This window comes from Lemur catta, chromosome 2 (assembly GCF_020740605.2).
Source record: "Lemur catta isolate mLemCat1 chromosome 2, mLemCat1.pri, whole genome shotgun sequence".
NCBI classification, from domain to species: Eukaryota; Metazoa; Chordata; class Mammalia; order Primates; family Lemuridae; genus Lemur; species Lemur catta.
Genome location: NC_059129.1, coordinates 90,941,747 through 90,967,471, shown reverse-complemented (window position 1 = coordinate 90,967,471; position 25,725 = coordinate 90,941,747). Strand labels below are relative to the sequence as shown.

The 25,725-nt window shown below is 32.3% G+C and overlaps 1 protein-coding gene across 2 annotated transcripts; it reads right to left on the bottom strand.

Annotated features, from left to right (window-relative positions):
- Positions 1 to 856: 856 nt before the first annotated feature.
- On the bottom strand, positions 857 to 25,698 carry MANEA (mannosidase endo-alpha). 2 transcript variants are annotated; one of them, XM_045544040.1, is made up of 5 exons: positions 25,553 to 25,698; positions 20,313 to 20,894; positions 12,198 to 12,307; positions 4,806 to 4,882; positions 857 to 3,970 (listed from the first exon to the last, which is right to left on the bottom strand). In XM_045544040.1, the coding sequence occupies exons 2-5, from the start codon at positions 20,854 to 20,856 to the stop codon at positions 3,328 to 3,330; spliced, it is 1,374 nt and encodes a 457-aa protein (XP_045399996.1). In that variant the 5' UTR covers positions 20,857 to 20,894; positions 25,553 to 25,698; the 3' UTR covers positions 857 to 3,327. The 2 variants fall into 2 exon arrangements, with proteins under 2 accessions (XP_045399996.1, XP_045399997.1); XM_045544041.1 differs by lacking the exon at positions 25,553 to 25,698 and adding an exon at positions 22,923 to 22,997.
- Between the last annotated feature and the right edge of the window lie 27 nt (positions 25,699 to 25,725).

The following is a 25,725-nucleotide window of genomic DNA, read 5'->3' as shown; positions in this document are numbered from 1 at the left end:
TATATATAACACAAGTTCACAGATTTAAAAAGGATATACGGTTAAAGTATGTACTTTGTAACTGCCACATATTGCAACAGAGAAAATATATAAAGAATAATGACTAAATATTACTTTTTGTCTGTTAACCAGAAATGAAATAAAACATATTCATAAAGAGAAATGAATAGATTTTAGTATCTAAGGTGCCATGTATTTCATGTATGCTTTTATTAGATAAAAATTAACTACTCCATGTAACAAAATAGTCATTTCTTAAATTACAGTCTTAAAACAGAAAATGTTAACATACAACTCAGATAAATATTAATAATAGTAGTTTTTGACAATATTAGTTCTTAAGGAAGCAATAAAAGATTTGGTTTATATATAGTCAAAACAATTAGACTGATTAAACCATAAAAAATGAATAACTTAAAAACGAATCCTTTACGATTCATGCATCGCATACATTAAATCACTTTGTGTTTTAACAGTTATTGTAGTTTATTGAATTCAAGCACGTACAATAGTTTTTTGAATTAAGAAACCAATTCTTTGCTCTTACTTACTTGTCATAACAATCTAAACTGTGTTATAAGTCAAATGGTAAAGGCAGCTGTAATGAATACCTGAGAAAGATTTTTAAAGCATTCCTAAGAATTAACAAAATTATTAGAGATAATTCCTAATACATGGTCCTCTGTATCTGTGGGTTCTGTATCTGCAGATTCAAGCAACTGCAGATTGAAAATATTTGAAAAAAAATTGTGTCTGTACTAAACATGTGAAGCACGTATAGACTTTTTTCTTGCCATTATTTGCAACAACACAGCATAACTATTTACATAGTATTTACATTGTATTAGATATTATAAGTAATCTAGAGATAATTTAATGCGTATGGGAGGATGTGCATAAGTTACATGCAACTGCTATGCCATTTTATTTTGGGGGCTTGAGTATCAGCAGATTTTGGTGTCCACAGGAGTTCATGGAACCAATCAATCCTCCAGAGATACTGAGGGATAATTAGAATTATTTTTTTCAAAAGGAGAAAAGAAACAGATATTCATATATTAATAATTATAAACTAGTGAACACTGATCAGATTCTGCACATCCTTCCTTTGAGAATAACATTCTGGAATGAAGACAGATTCTGTTTTATCTTACTTTGAAATCTTAGTGTTACTGGCCGGTTGGAGTAACATACTGGGGAATCACAACAAAGCTCACAGGTAAAGTATGCGGTAGTGAATTATCTGTGTCTACAATGGGAACAAGATGGAAAGTGGTGGTATCTGTGTTGAGGATTTATTGACCTTGTTTTTATAGACTTTCCCTTAATCTAGGAACTACTTCATAAAACTTATTTTGTATCATGGTGGGTTCAAATATACTCCATAAGCAATGAGAAAAAGTCATCTCTAACAACACTTTAATAAAACATGGTATTTTATAAGAGATTATTAGGTATGACCTATTTATAATTTACCCACAAAATATCATATAGTGGTTAACTGGATATAAGAGAAAAATCCACAGGTTATATCTGTATTGTTGTTCCTTGAAGGCGCTTGGTTATATTAAAATATCATTATGGTGATTTATTCTTTTGCTTTCCCCTGGAAAATAATAGTATTATTACTATTGTACTAATTTCCTATGGCCTGATCATTCTCTGAGAAATAGCAATTCCTTAAGTTACAAATAACATTAATGATGTCTCTTTTCAAAAACACGATATTTTACTTAAACATCATTGTTTAAAAGTAAATTTTATCATCTCATGGGTTATTTTATAACAAATTTCCATGCTAATTTATGTTTCTGAATGGCTGTCTTTATATGCTGAAGATTTATAGGCATTGCTTTTTAGCATTACCCTATTGTTCCTTTTAATAGGATTAAATATCTAAGAAAAGATTTACGTAATAGGATATATGTTAGATTTTTTACTGTAGTTATATTAACTATAAGAACAAAGTGTATTTTATTATTTAGTTTTTAAAGGGATTTATTTTTAGCATATAAGTAATCAATCAGTCACAATGTGACAGCTATCAATCACATGTATTTTAACCTGCAAGAATAAAAGTATAACTTTTTAAAATGAAGACATTATTTAATATATAGAAAAATTTATAATAGTGACTTTTAGAAATATTATTTTCATCATTGTTATAAAGTGTTAAACTTAATGTAAAGCCCAACTTCAGGACTCATTTTAGATACAAAAAAATTCTCATTTCCATGTTTCTAAAATCTAAAATGGTAAGTAAATTTTCCCTATCACTTTTGGTAAAAACTTTTTTTAACTTAAAATATTAAAAGACAATCCAATGACAGTATTAACTTTCTGGTTTCTTATATGATAGCTGATCTCTGATTAAATTTAAAGACATGAATAATAGAAACAAGTTAAAGATTGATAAAGTATCTTAACAATATTAACATTTTGGGCATCATATCTTCATAATAATCGTGAAACAACTCCTAATAATTGAGAAGTAATCATTAACTTTTATAAAAGTATTTTCCCTAGGTTCTAAAATCTGGAATTCAGCATAGTAAAGCAGAAACAGTATACATGCAAAACACTTAGCATGCTTTAGGTAACCAAAAATCTGCAAATGATGATGCATATTGTGCTGAAGAAAACAGGCCTTCCTAACACAATGTGGTCACAGTAAGGCTTATGGTATCTAATTTTTTTTTAATTTTTAAAAATAAACTATTATTTAAAGTAGTTTTAGGTTCATAGCAAAATTGAGAGAAGGTAAAGTGATTTTATTATTTATCATAAGAATTTCATGATTATTGGAGAGTTATTCAGAGTCTGAATACTAACACAATAAAGTTGATTGAAGCACTGAAAAAAATTAGAACTGAAACATGTCCATTATCTTTTAAGGTTTTTTTTTTTTTTTTCCAATAGATATGCCAAATACACACAGCAGTTCTATTTCTTTGGGCTTAGGATGCAAGAATGATTTACCTGTACACTAACTGCTTTAGGTAACAAAAGCATTTATCTACTGTGAAATAACATTAAATTGCCATCAAATCAGAATTTCACTTTCAGTCAGAAATGCAGTAAATTATGCCATAAGGAATGTTATTCGCACAACTTGTCTCTCAGATATTTTCCGAGTGCAGTATTGTGAAAGGTGGCAATGATACTATCATCTCTAAAAAAGTAAAAAATTATTTTTCTTAAAGATAACAGTAATAGTGCATACTAATTTTGGCAGTTTTCTTGCCATAACTCAAAACAAAGGCATTTATTAAAATTAGTTGATTTGATAATTATTAAATTTGAATCAATGCATTAAGAAATAGGCAGCTAGTGATCTACTGTGTAAGTTGCTCTTTCCTTAATGAATTTTTCAGACCACTTACGAGTCAGTTCCAGATAAAGACCTGGTTTATGAGGGCGGTAATCTAGGTATACTGTATTACTGGTTCTTTTGGGAACAGCTTTTTCAATCTGAGTTCCTTCATGCCACTCATTAAAAGAGGTGATAGAAATTAAACTGGGGTGGGCCTGAAGTGCAGCACTCAGAGCAATTTCATAATACTTCCCATTGATTCGGTTCCGAGTGTTTTGAGTATTCCACGGACGGATGCTGGTATCTATGTATCCTGGGCCCACACTGGGGATAAATATTAAGTTGTGCTTATCACAAAAGAATTTTAGGCTAGCCCAATTCTGATGGGATGAGCCATAAGTAAACCCATTTGTGGCAAAATATGTGTAAATTCCATCAAAACCACTTTGAAGAATATCGTGTTTATGTTTTTCTTCTACTAGAAGTGCAATAAACAGTCCATCATAAGGTGAATTGCGAATACTCTGAGACCCTGAGGTGGTTAACAGATTGGCCCATTTTTCAGGCTTGGTGATATAAGAATCATAGACATAAAACACCGGAAGAGCATTGCCGGTCCTCGTCTTGTACCTGTAAAAGGCTGGATGATTTCCGTATCTGAAACACAAGCATATGTAAAAGTGAAATGAATATTCACACCTCATTTGCCATAGACAAAAACTGTTTGTTTAGGTACTGAAAATGAACGATCAGTGTGGTTTAAGCACGTTGCTCCATTTCTTCAGGGAATCCATTATATAATTAAAAATGCATTTTTAATTTTACACATTAGAAAATTAGATACGGGATACTTTACCAAACAAGAGATTAATTATCTCATATTGAGATTTACAAATGATAACTAATCCCATAAAAATCCTATTATTTTCTATATGAATACATAAAGTGCTTTTTTTGTATCAGTAATACATGACCCAGTGAGATTGGCAAGTTTCTTTGTAAGAGTATGGCATCTGTCACAGACTATTATCAGTAAAACTCTTTAACAAAAATGAAACTGTATTAACAAATTCTTTGTAATCAGACTAGATATAAATCAAAATATTAGCTATGGGTCCAGTGCTATAAAAGTAGTTCACATTTCATAATCTGAACCTTCTGTTTAAAAAGATACGACTCTGTATTTCTAAGTTTTAAAAAATAATATCAATTTAAAATTTCAATATGATACAAATCCTAAAAAGCCTATAAATACATAAAACAGTGAAAATATGAATCTTTACATATTCAGTACAGAAACTGAACTGTAAGGGATTTCAGAAATGTTCCTCAAAATGATTATGATGTTCATTCCAAAAACAGTTTAATTTTATTAAAAATATCATTATCATAAATCATTCAAATCTCTCAAAAATAATTTAATGTACTCTTCTTATAACAATAATTATTAATGGATCACATAATGGTATTCATAAACACTGAAGAAACTCACTTGTCTATAATATACTTGACATTTTTGTACATGTTTTGATCATCTCGATTGCTATATGGTTCTATGTGAAAAGTGACCTAAAACAACAAAAAAATCAATTAGAGAAAAAACTTTCTATAATGTACCAATAATAATGAAAGTATATTCTACACATTTAATAAAGTGATTAATTTAATAACCTTAATTTAAGATGAATATTTATTGAACACAGACATTACCAGAGAATTCTTAGTAGTAACATTTACTAAGCGTTTCTTCACTTAAATAATATACTAAACATTTTATACTTATTACCTCAGTTAATCTCTGCAACGCCATAAGGTAGTTACTGTAACTATTTCCATTTTATAAATGAGGCAATCAAAATTAAACTAGGTTCAGTAACTTGACAGGTTAGAAGCAATACAGGCAATCATGCTCAACCACTGTGCAATGCTTTTGTTTATATGCTTATTCCTTATAAAATATACTTTATTTATTTATATTCTATATAAGATATACAAGGATATACTCTATATTCAAACATATCCTTTTATAAAAATGCAAAAAAAAATATGGTCCAAGAAAATTTGGATTCTTTTTTCAGGTGTGTGAGCATTAAGTTTATATTTAAATGGAGTTAATACCAAATTTCTTTAAATGACTAATTCTTCTACTTAATTAAATAGCATTTTAAAAAATAATCTGCATTTAATTTGTAATATTATTCAAGGAATAAGTAATGAAATTACTGAAAAAATAATATACACTAGTGCTATGAAGAACAATAATTTCCATAATGCCTAAATTACTGATGGGGTTTATATGTCTCTAAGACAATGGTAGATAGAAAACAGTAACTAAAAATATTTTTAAAATGCTGTGCACAGATTAAAGTTTTTTAACTAAAAAAGGTCAGCTGTACATAAATCAAGAAAAACTAATTATGGCTGGTAAAACCATTTTGTATGCCACTTCTAAATAGTAATGTAGATAGTACAGATGATAACTCCCATGAATGAAAATCTATTTAAGACTTCTAAACAAAGATTATGAGGATTTTCTCTTTTATTCTTAATTTCACTGACTTAACAACAGTAATTAAAAATATTTATGGAAATTAATTTATTGATAATGTTTTAATTTTAGGTTTCAGGCTCTATGAAGTACTTCTGAAACTAGAGACTTCTAGTGCAATATAAAACTGTTTTCAATTACCCATTTAAAGCAAAAGGTATTTTACATTAATCAGTGCTACTTGTTTTCACAGAATCAATTTTAAAGTCAGATAATATTTAGTGAAAATATAATTCCCTACTTTTAATAAAATGAGATTACAGTAACATTATAAGGGAAGATTTTTGTCAGTAACAAACTAAGGTCAAATATATTTTTGCAGTATATTGTTAGTATTGCTAGTGTAGTAACTACCAGGGCAGTTTGATTTTTCAGTACCTTTGGTATTTGCTTTTTAACTTAAGTTGAAAGAAAATTGTCAAGTGTATAGGTATTTTTATACTCTTATATAATGTTACTTTGGGTAGGTAATTCCTCCTTCAGATACAACATTGTATTTTCTAAATTTCTATTTTATATATAAATGACACCATATTTAAGAAAATACCCTTTATTGAAATGAATTTAACTTTAAAGCTCAAAAATATAAATGGGATGCTTCTTTTGTAAAGTACAGATTAACATATTTGCAGTAAATGCAAAAAGCCAAAACATTCCTCCAATTCATGCTTTTAATTTTGACCTTGCCAGTCTCTTCTCTACCCTGCAGCCAAAGCGAACTTTCTGAAGTGAAAATCTGACATTCTTCTCCTTCTCCAACACCTCCATTCCCTACCTTCACCCCTACACACCCTCCAACCTCTGCCACAACAATGAGGTAGGTCTTCCTGCTCCTATGTGGTACCATAATACTTTGTACTTTTCCCTTCATGCAATTTACTTGTCTTTGTGTCTGATCTCCAATAGATTGCAAGGTCTCTTAAGAACAGAGGTAATATCTTCTCAGTATTGCCAGCATCTGAAACAGTACCTGGCACATAGCAGGCAATGAATGAATGAATGCATGCATAAATAAACGGATGAATGATTTTAATGCAAAAAGGGACAACTGTCAAATTAGACTGTAAGCCTTCCATTTATACCCAATTTAGGTAAGATTCACTAAGTTTTCACCATAAATTTACCATATTAATTTAGGAACAAGAAAAAGGAAAAAGGAGAGGTCATAGATAATATGTTTCAAATGGATCTGAAAAATCATTTTAAAAAGAATCATGGACATACTTGTGTGCAAACTTCACATAGTCAAAAATCTGTCTAAGTCTTAAAATCGGATATAATGATGGCTCTAGAGCCATATGCAAATAAATAATGGATGCTGATACACCATAACATGTGATTTGTGCACAAAGCAGAACGAAAATTTGCTACTCTTAAATAAAATACTACATTTATTAAAATGCAAGACCATAAATGACTGAGTTGGTTCTTTCCCCTAAAATACTGAGCAAAGGGAAAGGACAACTGGATCTCCCTGATTTTCTTTTACCTAAATGGATGATTTAATTCAGTTGGGTTTTGATGTCATGATGCTGTATAACAAACATGCTGACAATCTCAGTGGCTTGCAAAGACAAAACATTTGTTTCTTGAACATAAAGGTATGAATTGGCTGTGATGGCTATACTCTAGGATGCGGACCATATTGAAATCAACTCCATGTATCTGTCACTCTGGGTCCTTGGCAGAAAGGGGCATGATCTTCTCCTGTAAAAGAACAGGAGCACAACCACACAAGCACATGGTATACATTATGTTTTCTCACATCTTGTTAACCAAAGCAAGCCATGAGGCCAAACCCAACATCAGTGGGACAGGAAGTATACTCTTTCCATGGAGTGGAGGTAGAACAAAATATTTGCTAAAAAATGACAGAATCTACCAAACATCTCTATCATGTTTCACTCAAAAGAATATTTCATTGCTGTGTTCTTAATGGTGTAGGATAAACAGGATACAGTGGAAAGGATCCAGCTCTGATTTTTATATTCTCTGCAAAACCAGCCTACTCAATGACAGTATAAGTAAGTGCTCCAGCGAATATGCAGACAAGTATATAAAAGAACAGATAATCTAAATCTCTCTGAAAAATCATGATTTAGATTTTAGTTTTACTCATTTACATTTCTAAAAGAATAACAGTCCAGATTTGTTAAGGATAATGCAAAACAAGTAACCAAAGCACCAACCATTTGTCATTCGTGCTTGTTTGTTTATAATCTAAAAAGCATTCACTCAAAATGACTCTTGGTTTAAGTTAATCAAAATTGAAATTACAAAGTAATTAGCAACTAGTACTAGTTAAAATATTGTTGAACACTGAACAACTAAACCCAAGCAAAGAATGAGGAACACATTAATGAAGATTAAAGTAGAATTAATATATTACAGCCATTAGAATATTTTAAAAATAAAACTGATACATGGAAAGGTTTTTTTTGGGGGGGGAAGGGCTAAGCAAATTAATATTAATCAAATTGGGGGAACAGGGCAGATTATTTTCTTGCTTTAAGAAAAGAAAAAAAGAAAAAGAAAAAAGACATGTTACTAATTTTAGACTTAAGAGTTTAGTGGTCAGTTATGTGCATTTTAGACTTAAGAGTTTAGTGATCAGTTATGTGCATTGTAAGCCTCAATTTATCTGCACCAAATTCACCACATTAACTTTTTTGTATCACATTGCCTTAGCACTTTAATGCACTGTCATTAATTCAACGTCTTAACATTCCTTTACATTAGCAAGCAAAAGGAAAGTTTTCCATTCTTTAAAAAAACAAGATTACACTTTAATTATAAAACATATCTGTTCCCCAATAACATAACAGAAATCACAGAAAAATACAATAAATAAAACTATCTTATGGTTTCATCCTGTCATTTTATAAACAAGGGGGACAATCCGAGAAGATCAAGGAACTGCTGTCAGATTCCAGAGGTACTCAGTTGAGACGAGCTCCAGTCTCATGGTTCCAGGTCTATTCTTCTTTGTACTATAAAGAGTTCCTCCCCAGACACACAGCCAAGAAACTGTTCTAAAAATTTTGGAAAACATTAGTCTATCAACTTCCAAATTTTTCTGATCATTAGATATAAAATCTGAAACAAATACTGTTGGGAACATTTACATAGGCAATTAGTCGTTGAGATCTTTGCCACACTCTCCCACAGAAACTTCAAACAGGAGAAAAACCAATCTATCCTCATGCACCAGAACATTTTCACTTTACCTTAAAACCTCTTGAAAGAACTAAAATAGCCAGTTTCTGGAGCTCCCATCTCCCAGGATTATAGCAGGGCCGGGACAGAAGAGCGGCCCTTGGACCTGTTTTGTAGAAGATAAATCAATCATTTATCCAGACTCAGACTGGATGCCAGAACCTGGAGGCTTGCCTATTTGCAGATTTCAAATGCCAGTGGAAACTCACTGAATGGCACTGAGGGACATGGCAGGTGACAGCTCTTGCCAGTCAGCTAATTTGAGAGATGCTGTCTTAACAGTTTCAGGATTGTAAAGTAGAAAGAAGAGGCAGCTTTATGGACAGAAATAAAAAATCCTGCCTATTTAGCTATTTCTCTCTCCCTAGAGTTCCATTTCTATTCCCCAGTAACTACTGAATCTCAAAGTTGCAAAAGGAAAATTAAAAGTACTTTATCATATTTTTATTTGAAGCAAAATATTTCAGCAGTGATCAACATCATCTCTTACAGAGCTCAATTACCAGTATTGGAAAAACCAGACTGTTCTCCATTAGGGTATAAAAACCAAGAAATTATAGAACAAATAAAAAGCTCCAGCAATTTTTAAGAGTAGCAGCAATCTGAGAACTCAGGGTAAATTGTCCCTAGTTAAAAGACACTATAATTCACATTTTCATTAAGATTTGCAAACACATTGTATTGAATAAGAATAAACGCTAAGAAACATGAGCAATCAGGGGATAAGTAAGGGATATTATAGATATGAAATATGAATACCTAAGGACATAGGACAGAGTGGAGAATGCAAAATAAAAAAAAAACTACTGTAGATTTGCAGATTTCAAATCTAGTATCACAAGGACAAGATCATGAATAAACATTCTTTTTACACTTGATTTTAAATGATTCTTGAATTATATACTAGATCCCCATATTAAGTGTCTTGTTTCCAGACTCTGTCTTCTGTTTCACTGATCTCTTTCTCCATGCTGAGAATAATGTCATACCCTTTACTTTAATTCCCACCATTTTTAGTATATATTGTTATCTAGGAATACAAGTTTTCTACACATGAAAAAAAAATTTTTTTAAAGTTTTACTTTATTCCAACATATTCATAAACTTTTGGGGATTAAGTCTGTCAAATTCTGTATTTAAAATTGCATTGGAATCGTACTATCATTATAGGATAAATATGTTGGTTTTCTGTAGTTGCTAGTCTCCAAGATGGCCCCGATTCCCATCTCCTGGTATTCACAACTTTGCAGTTCTCTCCCTCCTTGTGCCAGGCCTGATTTATCAGTAAATAAAACAAAAGAATACAGCAACAGTGATAGTGTGTCATTTCTAAGATTAGGTAAAAAAAAAGAAGAAAAAAAACCAAAACGCTGTAGCTTCTGTATTGGAGACTGTCTCTAAGATCTTTCACTCTGGGAAAGCCTCCATGGAGAAGAACTGAAACTCCCAGTTCATGGGCTGCAAGGAGCTTGAGGCCTGCCAACACCACATGAGAAAGCTTAGATGACTGGAGCACCAGCCAACATCTCCCTGAGAGACTGTGATTGAACCAGACCCATCCAGCTAAGCCACTTATAGATTCTCGATCCTTAGGAGTTATGAGATAATAAATGTTTGTTTTAAGCTACCAAGTTTTGATACAATTTGTTATGCAGCAACAGATAATGAGTATAATTTACACTGTATTTCAGTCACAGCAATCAACTACTTCTCAAAGTTTGAGTAGAATTACCAGGTATATCTGGTGCTTTGGGGACGACATTTGTTCAGTTACCTTTTATTATTTTTTCTAGGACAATTAGTCAATTCAGATTTTTTAAATCTCTGTCTGCACTAAACAATTAACTTTTTAAAGTATTTTCCTAGAAAACTGCCCATTTCTTATAAATTTCAAATATGCTGATAAAAAAATCTTAAACTCTCTTCTGCACCCCCCTTTTAATTTTTGATATTATGTTCTACTTTTTTTCTTTTTTAGTCTCATCAGTGGTTTGCCTATTTTGTCTTTTCACCAAAAGTAGAAAAAAAAAATTAAGATGAATTTATCTAGGTTACTGATTTTGCAGGTTTTATATTTAATTAATTAATCTCATACTTCATTTTTATTAGCTCTTTCTCCTACTTTGTTTTATTAAATATTATCCATGTCCCATTAGTATTGATAATACAATAATCTCAGTGCTGTTTATTTTTATATCATCTTAAATTTCAATTTTTACTTTTTCTTTAAAACAAGTGTTATTTTTAATTATAATATTATAATTAAAATTTTAAATAATTTTATACTTTTTAAATGGTTTGGACTTAATCATTAACTCTCAGTAGTATTGAGTGTGGTCAGAGAATACAGACTCTATGGTTATAATTTTTAGAAATTTATTAAAATTAATGTTGCCACCTACATGACTAATTTTGGAATATTTTAAAAACATAGTTTATTTTGTTATTCAATACAAAATTATCCTCTGCAGTGCTATTTAACTCTTTTAATGATCATTCATATTTGTTTCCATGATTCATTAATTTCTTAAATAAACAAATAAAATCTTAAGCCATGAGAAATTTTTTTCATTTGTAACACACACACTTTAGGATCTGGGTAGAATATACTTGATCTTTCAGCTGTCTTCAGACTTTCACCTGCATTCTATGTGTACATAAGTATGTGTATATACATGGTAAATAAAGTTAAAATGAAAATCAGATTTGGAAAAATATTTGAGCAATAGCTTATTTTGTAACTATTTTATATGTATATAAAGTCACACGGTTAACAACATTTGATTTTAGTAGATTTTTGACATCTAAGAAATTTAGACACATAAATCTTCCCTAATTTCTGTATTATCTTCACAAAAGAACCTTTCAATCCTCTTTTTCTGCTAAAACAATAGATTAATAAAAAACACGGTTAAAAAATAATAAAGAATATCTAAAATATAATTTAGACAAGGTTTGGAACTCATATTAATTACAAAAATTTTCTTTATGAAATGAATATAGTACTATTAACAAAATCCTGTCATTATTTTCACATTGGTTTTAATTAAAATGACTGCTCCAAACATTGTTTTTATTATCCTCTTGTCCAGGATATAGCTTGAAAATAAAACAAAATACCTTCAGATTATATTTATGAGCTTTATCCAAAATGGTTGGTACCAAGTTATCAGTAGGTTCTCCATTCTCATCACTTGAATCAGGTGGGTACCAAGACAAGGCTAGTACACCTAATAGAAATGATCAAAAAGAAAAGAAAAAAAAAAGACAGGAACATGAATGACTGCATGTATTCTGAAAAAGGCAGAATAAGTACCAAACAGTTAACAACAAAAAAGAGACATACTCTCACAAGAGGTTGTTTTGTTATGTTCCTTCAGAATACATATGGTTATTTGATTACTGTGTAGAGTCAATATCTACAACTTCTTTATTAGGTATTCATATATTTTTGTAAAATTAATAGGCTATAATTTTTAGAATAAGTTTTAGGTTTACAGAAATATAGCAAAGAAAGTATGGAGTTCTCATATTCTCACCCTCCTACCCCTCCATTCTCCACACAGTTTCTCTATTACTGATATCTTGCATTGGTGTGGTACAATTGCTACACTTGATGAACCAACGTTGATAGATCATTATGAACTAAAGTCCATAGTTTATATTAGGTTTACCCTTAGTGTTGTAGTAGTTTTATGGGTTTTGTAATCTATTATATAATATGTCCACCATTACAGTACCAGACAGACTAATTTTACTGCTCTATAAACCTCCTATGCTCCACCTATTCATCCTTCTTCCTTCTCCCCCTTCCCCTGGCAATAACTGATATTTTTATTGTCCATAATTTTGCCTTTTCCAGAATGCCATATAGTTGGAATCATAAAGTATGTAGCTTTCTAGAATGGGCTTCATTCACTTAGCAATTTGCACTTTAGGTTCTTTCATGTCTTTTTATAACTTGATAGCTCACTTATTTTTACTGTTGCATAATATGCCATTGTAAGGATGTATATCTATTCACCTACTAAAGGATATCTTAGTAGCTTTCAATTTTTGGCAATTATGAATAAAACTGTGATGAACATTTATATGCTGCTTTTTGTGTGGATCAATATATTTTAATAGAAGATTTAAAAGTAGTAAAATAATTACAGTTCCTCCCTGTAGTACCTACTTATTTTTGGACTAATATATTACAAAATAAGTGTTAGAAACATAAATTAGCATAACTGGAGACAGAATATTTGAAATCAACTAATTCAAAGCATCACTACATATATAAAAAAAATGGAAAGTCATTAGAAAGATGGCACTCATTTCTAGATCAATCAACAGACTTTAAGACAGAGAAAAAAATAACAATGTTGCCAAAAGAGAAGCATGTGGAAATTAGGAAATAGAAGGCCAGAAACTGCTAGAGAACTAAATTTTAAGAAATAAATTTTGTGGTAGCCATGCTATATACAGGTCCCCTTATATATAAGTCCCATCTAGAGAAACAAAATAGGACTTTCACCAAAGTTAACAGAAAAGAGATATCTATGTCCTATCAACTCTGCAAATAGGAATAGCAACAAGAACATGAGAGATAGAAAAAAGAATCTATAATATATGGGTCTCAGGGAAGCTCTGGCTAGCTAAGCAAGGAGTCATAACTTAGAGAAGAATGTTTGAGAAAAGCATCTGGAGACAATTAATCCTACATTCAAGCTTCCTACTAGCTCAGCTTATAAGCAGAATGCCACCAATGAAAAGAAGAATGACAATAAAAATTTTCACAACATGGGACCTATAAAAATTTTATTTTATGTAAAAAATAAGTGAAAAGAACAAGAGAAAAAATAAAAAAGAAAGAACACACAACAGAAAGATTATGCCATGAAGCACATGAAAATTATGAGCAAAGCATTCTTCCATGAAATTAAAAACAAGATTCCTATTTCTAATCATAGTAGACATAGTAGACAGTTGGTCTAATAGTAGACCAAACACTCCTCAGGAAAATAACCAAAACTTATTAAATAAAACATGGAGAATGAAAAATTTCTTAAAGCCAAAGAGCTGAAAAAAGAGTAAGGAATTACCTGACCAAACTGAAGGGAAAATATGAAGCCAGATAGAAGAGTGAGCCAAGGAAGTTGGTTTGCCCCAAGCATGACTGGCAGAAGTAAATCAACTCTCAAAATGAGTGGATCACATCCCAGGTCCACAATGCATGTGCACTCCTCTAGCTTTAAACTTAATTTAAGGTGATCCAGGATTGGTATTCTCAAATGTTACCAAGCAAAAGCAAAAGCACTTCTTCTTTCGGGGAAGGCACCTTTCTTCTAGGCCTCAAACTATTTGGCAAAATATTTTTTTAAAAAATAATGAATAGTGACAGAAAATTATCACTTTTGTCCTTTTCTTAATTCATCTACTATTCTTTTATCTCTTTTTTCTGAAAGGTAGCATAGTATAGCAGAATAAGCATGGGCTTTGAACATGTATTCAAATATATCATCACGTATTAGCTATATGAACTAAAGGCAAGTTAACATCTTGCTTCTGTGGCCACACCATCAAAACACAGATAATTCTTACCTTTCAGGATATGTCCACAGTATGCACATAAAATTCCATTACCTACACTACCATGTTTAGTAAATGTTGGTTCCTTTTTCTACCATGTTGTCTGTGCTTTCCTTGTATTTTGCCCTCTCTCCAACCACACCCACCTCCTAGCATGTACACAAACATGCACACACATACATGATTTTTTGTATCTTAACACTATAATCTTCATTCTGCCTTTTCTTTACTCTTTCTTCAGCTTCATTCCATTCCAGTCTAATGTTGGCAAAATGATACTCATACCAGTTACATAAATTAATATTAAAAAGAATTTTAAAAGTTCTGTTCCTTATTCAACTGGCTACATTTCAAATGTTCAATGGCTACACATGGCCAGTATAATCTACTGTACTGGCGCAGATAGAGAACATTTTCATCATCGCAAAAAGCTCTACTGGACAGCATTGCCACATTATTCTGATTATCCTAACACACTAACCACCTCATTGTAATCTAGTGATTTCTTTTTCTCTCTTATCCTCTCTGTGGGTATACTCTAAGGTTTGGCGAGAATGTTCTTTCTTCTCTTTTGCCCTGTTATTATACTTTAGCTTCTTTATTGCATCGATTGTGACTTCCAGATATCTAGTTCTATTCCCATACTGTGCTCCACAGTCTAATTTATCTTTATACTGTGTCTTGTGGACTAGAGCATTCATCAGTTCTGATCCAAGACAATGATGGTCCTACTACTGAAGAGGACAGGGTCATTTACAATTGTAGTGAATCCTTGATAGTAACCAGAAAGTTTTCTCTAAAATAAGCCAACAAAATGTCATTTATAAGTAAAATCTACTACTCTGAATTTCTATCATTCTATTATAATTGCTTAGCAAACTAGGATACTTTTTAAAGTCCATTTTTGGAATGCTAGCATACTAAATGCAAAAAGAAAATGTCATTATCACTCATGCCATACCTTTATAGCAATTATTGCAGGATCTACAATATAACTGATACCTAATAATATTTTGTTCAGTGAAGTGATGTATTTAAATAGGGTAATGGTTAAGAATACATGATATAAAATAAGATAGGCCTGGGGAATAAAGTCCTAATTCTGTCATTTGATAGATGTGTATTCTTAGGTAAATTATTTTATTTAAGTTTTCACACCAGTAAAATGGGGGCTAAAGTCAGTTCATGATTCAAAAGTCTGTTTTAAAAATTACAAATGAGAGAATGCGTCACACAGAGTAACAGCTCCCAAAAATTGAATACAAATAACATTTAATAACACTAAGACAGTATAAGGGGAAATAAATTTGGATACCTTTAACTCCACAGAGATTGTAATGTGTTCTCTTAGATACAGGAAACTTAGTGCTTCTATCAAACATCTCAAACATTCTTTCAAATTTAAGATTCAACATAAAGAAAGGCGAGTCCATTTCTTGCCATAAAATGCTATAATCATTGTCCTACTCAGGGTGACACACTTTCAACAAAAAAATTATAAGGCACATATAAAAGCAAGAAAAACAATGCACTGCCAAGAGACAAAGCAACCAACAGAACCAGATTCACATATGAAACAGATATTGGAATCATCAAAGAAAGAATTTAAAATTACTGTGATTAATGTGTTAAAGGATTTAATGGGAAAGGTAGTCAACATGCAAGATCTGGTGGGAAATATCAGCAGAGATGGAAACTATAGGAAAGAATCAAAAAGAAATGCCAGAAATGAAAAACACATTAAAAGAAATGAATAATACTTTCCATAGGCTCATCAACAGAGCTGAAGAATCAAGAAAATTTAAGGCAAATAAAAAAAAATGACTCTACCCAAATTACCATGAGAAAAAAATTGGGAAAAAAACAGAATAATGCATCCAACAGTTGTGAGATAAATATTAAATTTCTAGCACACATGTAATTGGAAACCCAGAAGAGGTATAAGGTTTACTTGAAGAAATAATCACTAAGAACTTTGCAAAATTAATGATAGATACAAAGCAGCAGATTCAAGGAGCTCAGTGAACACAAAGAAGGATAAATACCAAAGAACAACAAGAAAAACAACTAAGCATATCATTTTCAGATTGCTGAAAACCCATAAAAAGAAAAAAGAAAAAAACTGAATGTGGCCAGAAAAAAAAAACCAATATGCACAGAAAAATGAAAATATAAAAAGATTTTTAAAAATTATGGAAGACTTCTCATTATAAAGTATAAAGGACTGAAGACAAAAAAAAAATGGAGTAACATTTTCAAAGTTCCAAAAGAAAACAAACACCAAAAACTCCCAAACCTGCCCAATTCTATAGTGGATGAAACATCCTTCAAAATAAAGGATATAAATAAAACTTGAAATAATTCATTACAAGCAGATTAGTACCGTAAGATACTAATACAGTAAAATAAATTTTTGAGACAGAAAGAATATGATACCAGACATATGCCTGGTTTGTACTAAAATATGGAGAGCACTAGAATGGAATAAATAACTGTAAGAAAAAAAATTCTTACTTTTGTAATAACAATAAAAGCCACCAGATAGTTAAAAAACAGTAGTCAGCAAACTATAACCCATAGGCCAAATCTTGCCCTCTGCAGGCCAAATGATCTATAACTTTGTTTACATATTGTTTATGGTCAGTTTCACATTATAACCATACAGTTGTGAAGTTGCAAAGCCGGCAGTAGGGGGGGTGGGGGAGCGCAAAACCAAAAATATTCATTAGCTGGTCCTTTACAGAAAATATTTGCCAACCTCTGGTGTACAGTAAAAATAGCAGTAATGTATACTTTCTTATCTAATAGAGGAATTATGACAACAACAGCAAAGAATATTGGAGGGAAAAATTGGGAATATTAGTGGTGAGGACTTTATATTACACAGGAAGTGTATATCATTTGTAAGTAGACTGTGATTATACAAAGGTATATTTGGTAAATTCTGATCTGTGACTATAAATAATATCCAAATATTACAGACTAAATGGTATCATAAAAATTGTTCAGTTAATCCAAAAGAAAACAGAAAAAGAGGAAAAAAAGGAAACAAAGAATAAATAGAAGAAGAAGTTGCTAACAAGAGAGCAGATTTTAATCAATCCATCCACATCAATAATCGTATTAAGTGAAATGGTCTAATCACACCAATTTAAAGGGAAAATTTTCAGGTTAGATTAAAAAAAAGCAAGACTCAATCATATGGTATGTGCAAGAAAACCACTTAAAGTGTTAAGAGATACCTCTTCTTTCCCCATTTGGATATCCCTAATTTCCTTCTCTTGCCTGATTGTTCTAAGTCAAACTATCACTCTTTGCTAATGATATGCTCTTGTATCTAGAAAACCCCATAGATTCCACCACGAGACTGCTGGAATTAATAAATGTAATAAATTCAGTAAAGTCTCAGGTTACAAAATCAATGTACACAAATCAGTAGCATTCATATACACCAACAACAGTCAAGCTGAGAACCAAATCAGAGACTCAATACCTTTCACAATAATTAGAAAGAAATGAAAATACCTAAGAATATATTTAACCAAGGAGGTCAAAGACCTCTACAAGTAGAGCTAGGAATAGCTGAGGAAGGAAACTGCAGATGATGTAAACAAATGGAAAAACATATCATGCTCATGGATCAGCAGAATCAACATTGGTAAAGTGTTCACACTTCCCAAAGTGATTTACAAATTCAATGCAATCCCCATCAAAATACCAACATCACCTTTTGCATATCTAGAAAAAATAATTATATGCTTTGTTTGGAACCAGAAAAGAGTGCAAATAGCCAAAGCAACCTTAAGCAAAAAGGACAAATCTGGAGGCATCACTTTACCAGACTATACTACAAGGCTACTGTAACCAAAACAGCATGGTACTGACGCAAAAATAGAGACACAGACCAATAGAACAGAATAGAGTAGATATAAAATAACTAGATATAAAATAACCCATATATTGCCATCTGATCTTTGACAAAGTAGATAGCAATATACACTGGGGAAAAGAATCCCAATTCAATAAATGGTGCTGGGAAAACTGGATAGCCACGTGTAGAAGATCGAAACAGGGTCCGTATCTCTCACCCTCACTAAAATTAATTCAAGGTGGATAACAGACTTAAATCTAAGACATGAAACCATAAGAATTATAGAAGAAAATGTTGGAAACACTCTTCTAGATATCAGCCTAGGCAAAGAATTTATGAAGAAGAACCCAAAGACAATCACAGCAACAACAAAAATAAATAAATGGAATTTGATTAAATTAAAAAGCTTCTGCACAGTCAAGGAAACAATCAACATAGCAAATAGACAACCTACAGAATGGGAGAAAATATTCACATGCTATACACCAGAATCTACAAAGAACTCAGGCAAATAAGCAAGGAAAAAAATTAAACAACCCCCTTAAAAAGTGGGCAAAAGACATGAACAGAAGCTTTTCAAAAGAAGATAGACTAATGACCAATAAACATATGAAAAAATGCTCAACATCACTAATCATCAGAGAAATGCAAATCAAAACCACAATGAGATATCACCTAACCCCAGTGAGAATGGCCTTTATCAAAGTCTCGAAACAATAGATGCTGGTGTAGATGCGGAGAGATAGGAACACTTACACACTCTTGGTGGGACTGCAAACTAGTGCAACCTCTATGGAAAATAGTATGGGGATTCCTCAGAGAACCAAAAGTAGACACACCATTTGATCCAGCAATATCACTACTGGGTATTTACACAAAGGAAACAAAAAGTCATTTGATCAAAAAGACTCTTGCACTAGAATGTTTATTGTAACGCAATTCACAATCTCAAAGATGAGGAATCGACCCAAGTACCCATCAATTCATGAGTGGATTAATAAAATGTGGTATATGTACACCATGGAGTACTACTCAGACCCCAAAAGAAAACAAATTACTACCTTTTTCAACAATCTGGATGGAACTGGAGACCATTCTCCTAAGTGAAGTATTGCAGAATGGAAAAACAAACACCACATGTACTCACTATTAAATTGTAACTAACCAGTCAGCACTCATGTGCACAGATGGAAGTCAAACTCAACAGAAATCATTGCAGGTGGGGGAGAAGGGTGAAATCATACCTAACAGGTAGAATGTACACTATCTGGGTGATGGGCACACATAACTTTGGCTCAAGCGGTACAAAAGCAATCTATATAACCAAAAAATTTGTACCTCCATAATATTCTGTAAAATAAATAAATAAATAAAGGCAAAAAAAATTTGCAAGGATAGAGAGGACCTGAATAATACTACCAAGTACTTGAACATTTATAAGATACTTCATTCAAACAGGTACATACCTTTAAGAAACATCATTGATCCATAAACTTAAGGTGGGAGAATTCATTGTACTTTATGCAAATCAAAATTTAATAAAATTAAGATGGAGAATTAAATTAGAAATCAATAAAAGTAATATATCCAGAAATGCTCCAAAATTTAGAAAATAAATATACATTAAAGACAGTTAAAAGGTGATGGATTGGATGTTTAATTTGGAGGTATAAATTTAATAATATAATAACAATGTGAAGTCTAATTAGTATTAATAACTTAATATTACATAAAAATTGTTTATACACACACACACATACATACACACATACATAGCATAAAATAATTACCAATTGAAGCAGAACGCATTTGTCTCATGTGAGTTTCTATAACAGAAGGATCCCGAGAACTATAACTTCCCAACTCAGGATAAAAGCTGGAGCCAATGTCATCCGGAGGGTTGTGTCTCCCTTGTGGATAATTCTTGGCTATTCTAGGGTCCCAATGCTCCAACACTGGATGGTTCCAATGTACATATTTACCATCAAATTGTGGATTTCCATACCAACTGTAATAAAATATATGTAAATAATAATTCAGAGGTGGTAGTTCTTCCAGGTTAAGTTCAGAGGCTTTGGAAGGTTTCATAGTGATTTCAACACTTTTTAAGTTCTTGCTATTTGTTTCACTGTTGATTCTGTCGCTCTTTGGGGAATCAAAATTTTTCCCCAAATGATTAGTTCGCTGATGAAGTTCTGGAAGAAGGTCAAGTCCAAAAGGAGCTCCAAAAGTAGCTGTATTTGGTCTCAGCAATTTTAAACCCATCATCAGAGAAAAAATAAATAGAATAAAAAGTGACAAAATGATGCAAGTCCTTCTCCGAAACTTTGCCATGATGACATGCTTTAAACTCCAAAATAGTAAATGTTTTGCTGCAATTTATTGAAAAAAGATAATTAGTCAGTGGTATCAGCAATATTTTCCAATATATACAAAATGAAAATTAAAATTCATAAAGTTCATTACATTGAAAAATTAAGAAAGTACATTGTGATATTAATTATGTCATCAAATACTGATATCTGCAAAAGAATCTATATATGGCTAAAGTAAATGGCAATACTGATTTGGAAATATCATCATTTGAATGCCAGTTGCAAACAGAGAAACGTTTTGGGATTTTATTTAAGAAAATGAAATATTTTTCATCATTTCAACGGATTTACTGAATATAGAAAGAGAATACTCTGAGTATATGACCTAAAATTTTCTACAGCTAAATATAAAATTTAAAAATCACAGTTAATAAAAGAAAATACTTATAAGTAAATTAAAATCCTGGCCATTAAATGGATTTTTCAAAAAACTATTTTTTTAAATAACAATTTCACAAGAAAGGAATAATCACATATTTTCAATGACATTTTAAAATGTAATAGAATTGGACAAAATTAAAAACATGACAGTAGAGAAAAAAAGAATATTCATTCACAAGTTAGACATTCCCAATTTTTAAAAAAGTCATTAATTTATAACTTTGAAAATCTTCTTGAACAAAGGTTATAAACATTGCACAGGATAGGAATAAAGGGATGATAATCATTTTGGCCTGTCACTATAATTTGTTGCCCTGAAATTTCCAAATTATTTACATAACAATAAATCCTTCCCTTTGCTTAAAGTAAGTGAGAATTTTGACAAAACATGAAGCAGAAAAAAAAAATTTTGTGGATGCAATATGATCTCAACTAGATTAAAGATACAAAGTAAAGAAATATACTTAAATGTGTAATATTAATAGTTACCTTTGGGTGAGAAAACACAGTCATACTTTCTTACTCTATCTTCTAAAATTAGAACATAATTTTCCTTCATAAGGAAAAAAGTTTGGGTAGGTATTCAATAAGGAAATAATCAATAGTAATTAATGCTGAAGAGTCACAGAGAATGGGAAAAATAACTAATGGATTTCTAAATTATTAAGACATTGATTTTTGAGATGTTGACTTCAGCTGAGTAGTAAGATACATGAAGATCAGGATGCATGATGAAAAGAATATTGATCTTGAAATCTGAAGAAGTAAGCTCAAATTGTCCACATTGACCTAGTTATATGATCATGGATAAGTCACTTAGCCTCTTCTTTAAACAGAGCATAATATCTATTTTGCCTGCTAACAAAGTTGTTCTGTGAATCATGCAAGATAACGTTTGAGAAAGAAAATTTTTAAGAGCAATATTTTAATCAAATAGTAAATACTAATTGAATTTAAGAGCAAATGAAAAGTAGAGAAATATAGGAAACAACTCTGAAACTTTTCAAAATTTGTTAGGTTCATTTCCCAGATCTATACATGAATACAAAATACATGTCCATTTATGAAAGCTCCCTTTTCTTTTTTTCCTCCTACTGCCTATAAATGCAATTTGTTAAGATGTTCCCTCCCCTTTCTTTTCTTTTTACATTATTTCATTCATTCACCTAAAATGTTTACCGATCATTATGGCTGATCCACCAGCTCAATCTTAAGAGATGATCCACTGGCTCTATCCCAACCTCCATATTTCAATTAACAATAAGTCATCCCAACCTAAATAAAGCCAACTAGAATTTGATTTAACATATGGGCTTTCTAGTTCAAATACATGAGTTCAAATTCCAGCTGTGCCATTTTTTAGTTATTTGACCTATACAAGTGACCTGATCTTTCTGTGCTTCTTTCCTCATCTGTAAAATGAGTTACTACCTCACTCATAGGATTTTTGAGAGGATGAAATGAGTTAAATTGTAAAAATCTCAGAATCATGTCTAGTTTAGTGTAACACTAAATAAATGTGAACAATTATTTATGACAATGATGGTGACTATTAAAGATGGTGTCTGACAAGCAAGTAAAAACCAACCAATTTTATTCTAAATGCCTATTCTCTATATGGCCAACTTTTAAAATACCACTCACCTTTCAAGTCACCTTTCAAGGCTGAAATGCTGCCTCTTCTTGATACCTACTTACTCTCTCATATATTCTATAGTTACAATATTATCTAGTTTTTAAACTTTTATTTTTCTTACATTATATATATATATATCATGCTATATAGTTACATGTTTTATATCCCCTACTAGATTGCTCCTTAAGCATCAGAAATAGTCTTTATCTTCATACTTTAGTAGAGTCCAACATATCTTATACATAGTGTTCATTAAGTGTTCAGCTTACACAACTGAATTTCTGGCCCTTTTATTTTTGGTATTGGTATATATTTGGGCAGTATACATATAAACAGATTCTGCTGACTATATACACATTTGATATGTTTATAGTCTATATTGAATATATTATATAGGGAGAATCATATATATATGTAAAGGTCCAATAATTTTAAAAATCCATTTTAATAAGTTATCTTCAACATTACAAAAACACGAAAGCTCTTCAGACAGCTAAAACGTCTGATCTTGCAGGAAAGAGGATGTTATTTTGCCTCAACAAAAGAAAGATGTTTTTGAAGTCACCATAAGGAAAAAAAATTACAAGTTAATTGCAGATGTACAGGTTTCCAAAGCAGGAACCTACTCAAGGTATTGGCTATTGAAAATCTGCTCTCTTTTCAAAAGGCATTTTACATAACTCAGAAGTCATTCACCATATGCTCTTTTGAGGCTATTGTTTCTATATTTGAGTTTTTGTGCTTTTCATCTTTTGAAATGCCAGTTGACTTGGAGGTCTAGTGAGGTCTAATAAAAAAAAAAAAAAAAACTATTAGACATATCCAGCTAGCTAAGAGACTCAAGATATCCAGAAACAGGGTTATATAAATTATTATTTCAAAAAATATTTGCTGTTATCATGTAACTCAGAAAGCCAAACAGATTTTATGCTTTAATTATTATTAACTAAATTACAGAGACTTCTGGTGCTTTTTATTTTCTTGATATTGTTTTTTCCTAATTTTATTCTGTATGAAGCCACTGGAGATAAATATAACTAATACTTGAAGATACACCTGCAAGTTTCAAAATCAGTTTCTATACCAAGGCTTCCTTGCCCAGGTCAGTTTTATTATAAACACTTGTACCTTCTGGTTAAGAGAAATTCAGATAGGCATAATCTCATCCTTCCATTTTAATCTTCACAACCTACAATATAGAACTTCTTTTTAACACCATGTTACAGATAATGAAAATGAACAGTTAGTTGGTAACTTTTTAAAAGTCTCTGGGCTAGCCAATGGCTAAGTAACCTGTCAGAGGTTAGGGAACTAGCAAGGGCCAGACCAAGTCTGGCTCTTGAACTCAAGTTCTTGTTTTCATGCTATTCTGTCTTCCTCTTAGTACAAAGTATTAGTCAAACCAAGTTTAGAGAAGACACCACAGTAATTTCTGTGACATGGATGAAAGCGGCTGACATGTGGTCATGTTTTCATTTAGATCTATGGAATTAGATAACAATGATTAACTCATACCTACTCCATAAACTTAATCTAAAGACAGCTTATTTCATTTATTTTCTGATCATACTCTCATTATTAATCACACAAATAACAGCAGCAATTCTGCAAACGTTTTGTAAAGAGCCTGAAGAATCTACAAACCCACAGCACTCCAGCGTTTTTTTCAGGTGAGCTACATAAAGCTCAATATGAATGGAGTATTGTCATGAAAGTGATTTGCAAACAACTTAGTATCAATATCTAGATTTTATTTTGTATTTTTCTTTCAAATACTGCAGAAATACTTTAATGTAAACAGCCCATTCCAGTCCCATTTGTCTTTTTATCAAGATCATATAATTAACTTTATCTTCCTTTATTTTATTTTTTAAAGCACTTTCACATATTCTCCTAATACATCCGTAGAGTCTTGCAACAATTAAACAAAACAGTTTAACTGCCTGTACTTCAAGTTGCGTAACTGGAAAACGGAAAAAAAAAACAAAAAAACACTAGTCCAGCATAGTTGAATCTTGAGACTTAGCAAAGGAAAAGTCTACGATGCCAGTGCCAAACACGTTTACAGGAGAGTGGAAAAACCGTCTCCGCGGTGGCCTCCGCTTCTGGTTTTCTTCTCCCAGTGCCCAAAGGAGCCGGGACACAGGCGACAGCGACCTTCCTGCCGCCCCCTGAGCCCAGGAGGCCTCGATCCTTTCACTCTCCCAGTCGGCTCAAGGCTGAGACGCAGTTTGGGAGTACAAGATCCAGGCTTTGAAAAAGGTTTCCTCCTGTCCCCAGATTTCCAACTTGTTGGGGAGGGAGGGAAAAACTGAGGCTACAGGAAGCTCCCCTCCAAAGAGGAGGTGGAGACGAGCCTCGTGGGGCCGGATAAAGCAGGGTAACAGGCAATAAAACTAACTAACCTAGACAAAAATAGGGCATAAGAGTGGCAAGGTGGGGTCGTTAGGGGTCTCCAGTCTCCCCGCTCCGCACCTCCCGCCGCCCGCCGGAGGGGCGCCGGGTCAAGCGCAGGGTCAAAGGGCGTCTGCAGAACGCGGGCCGCAGATTGGCTGGCGGGCGGGCGCGCAGGCGCTCGCTGTGGAACTCGTGTCCACTGCAGCCGAGCTGCGGAGCCCCGAATCCTGCATCTACTCACCGGGGTCTGGGGATCGGCCACCATCGGGCACTCGGCCGGCAGGGCGGTTGAAGCTGGGACTACAGAGAAAGCCTCGGGCGCCACGCTGCGAGCCCAGCCAGCCCCACCTCCCCTAGGGCGCGCGCAGGGCGTTCCGGGAGACCCGAGGGGCGGGACCGAGCGGGCTCGCCGAG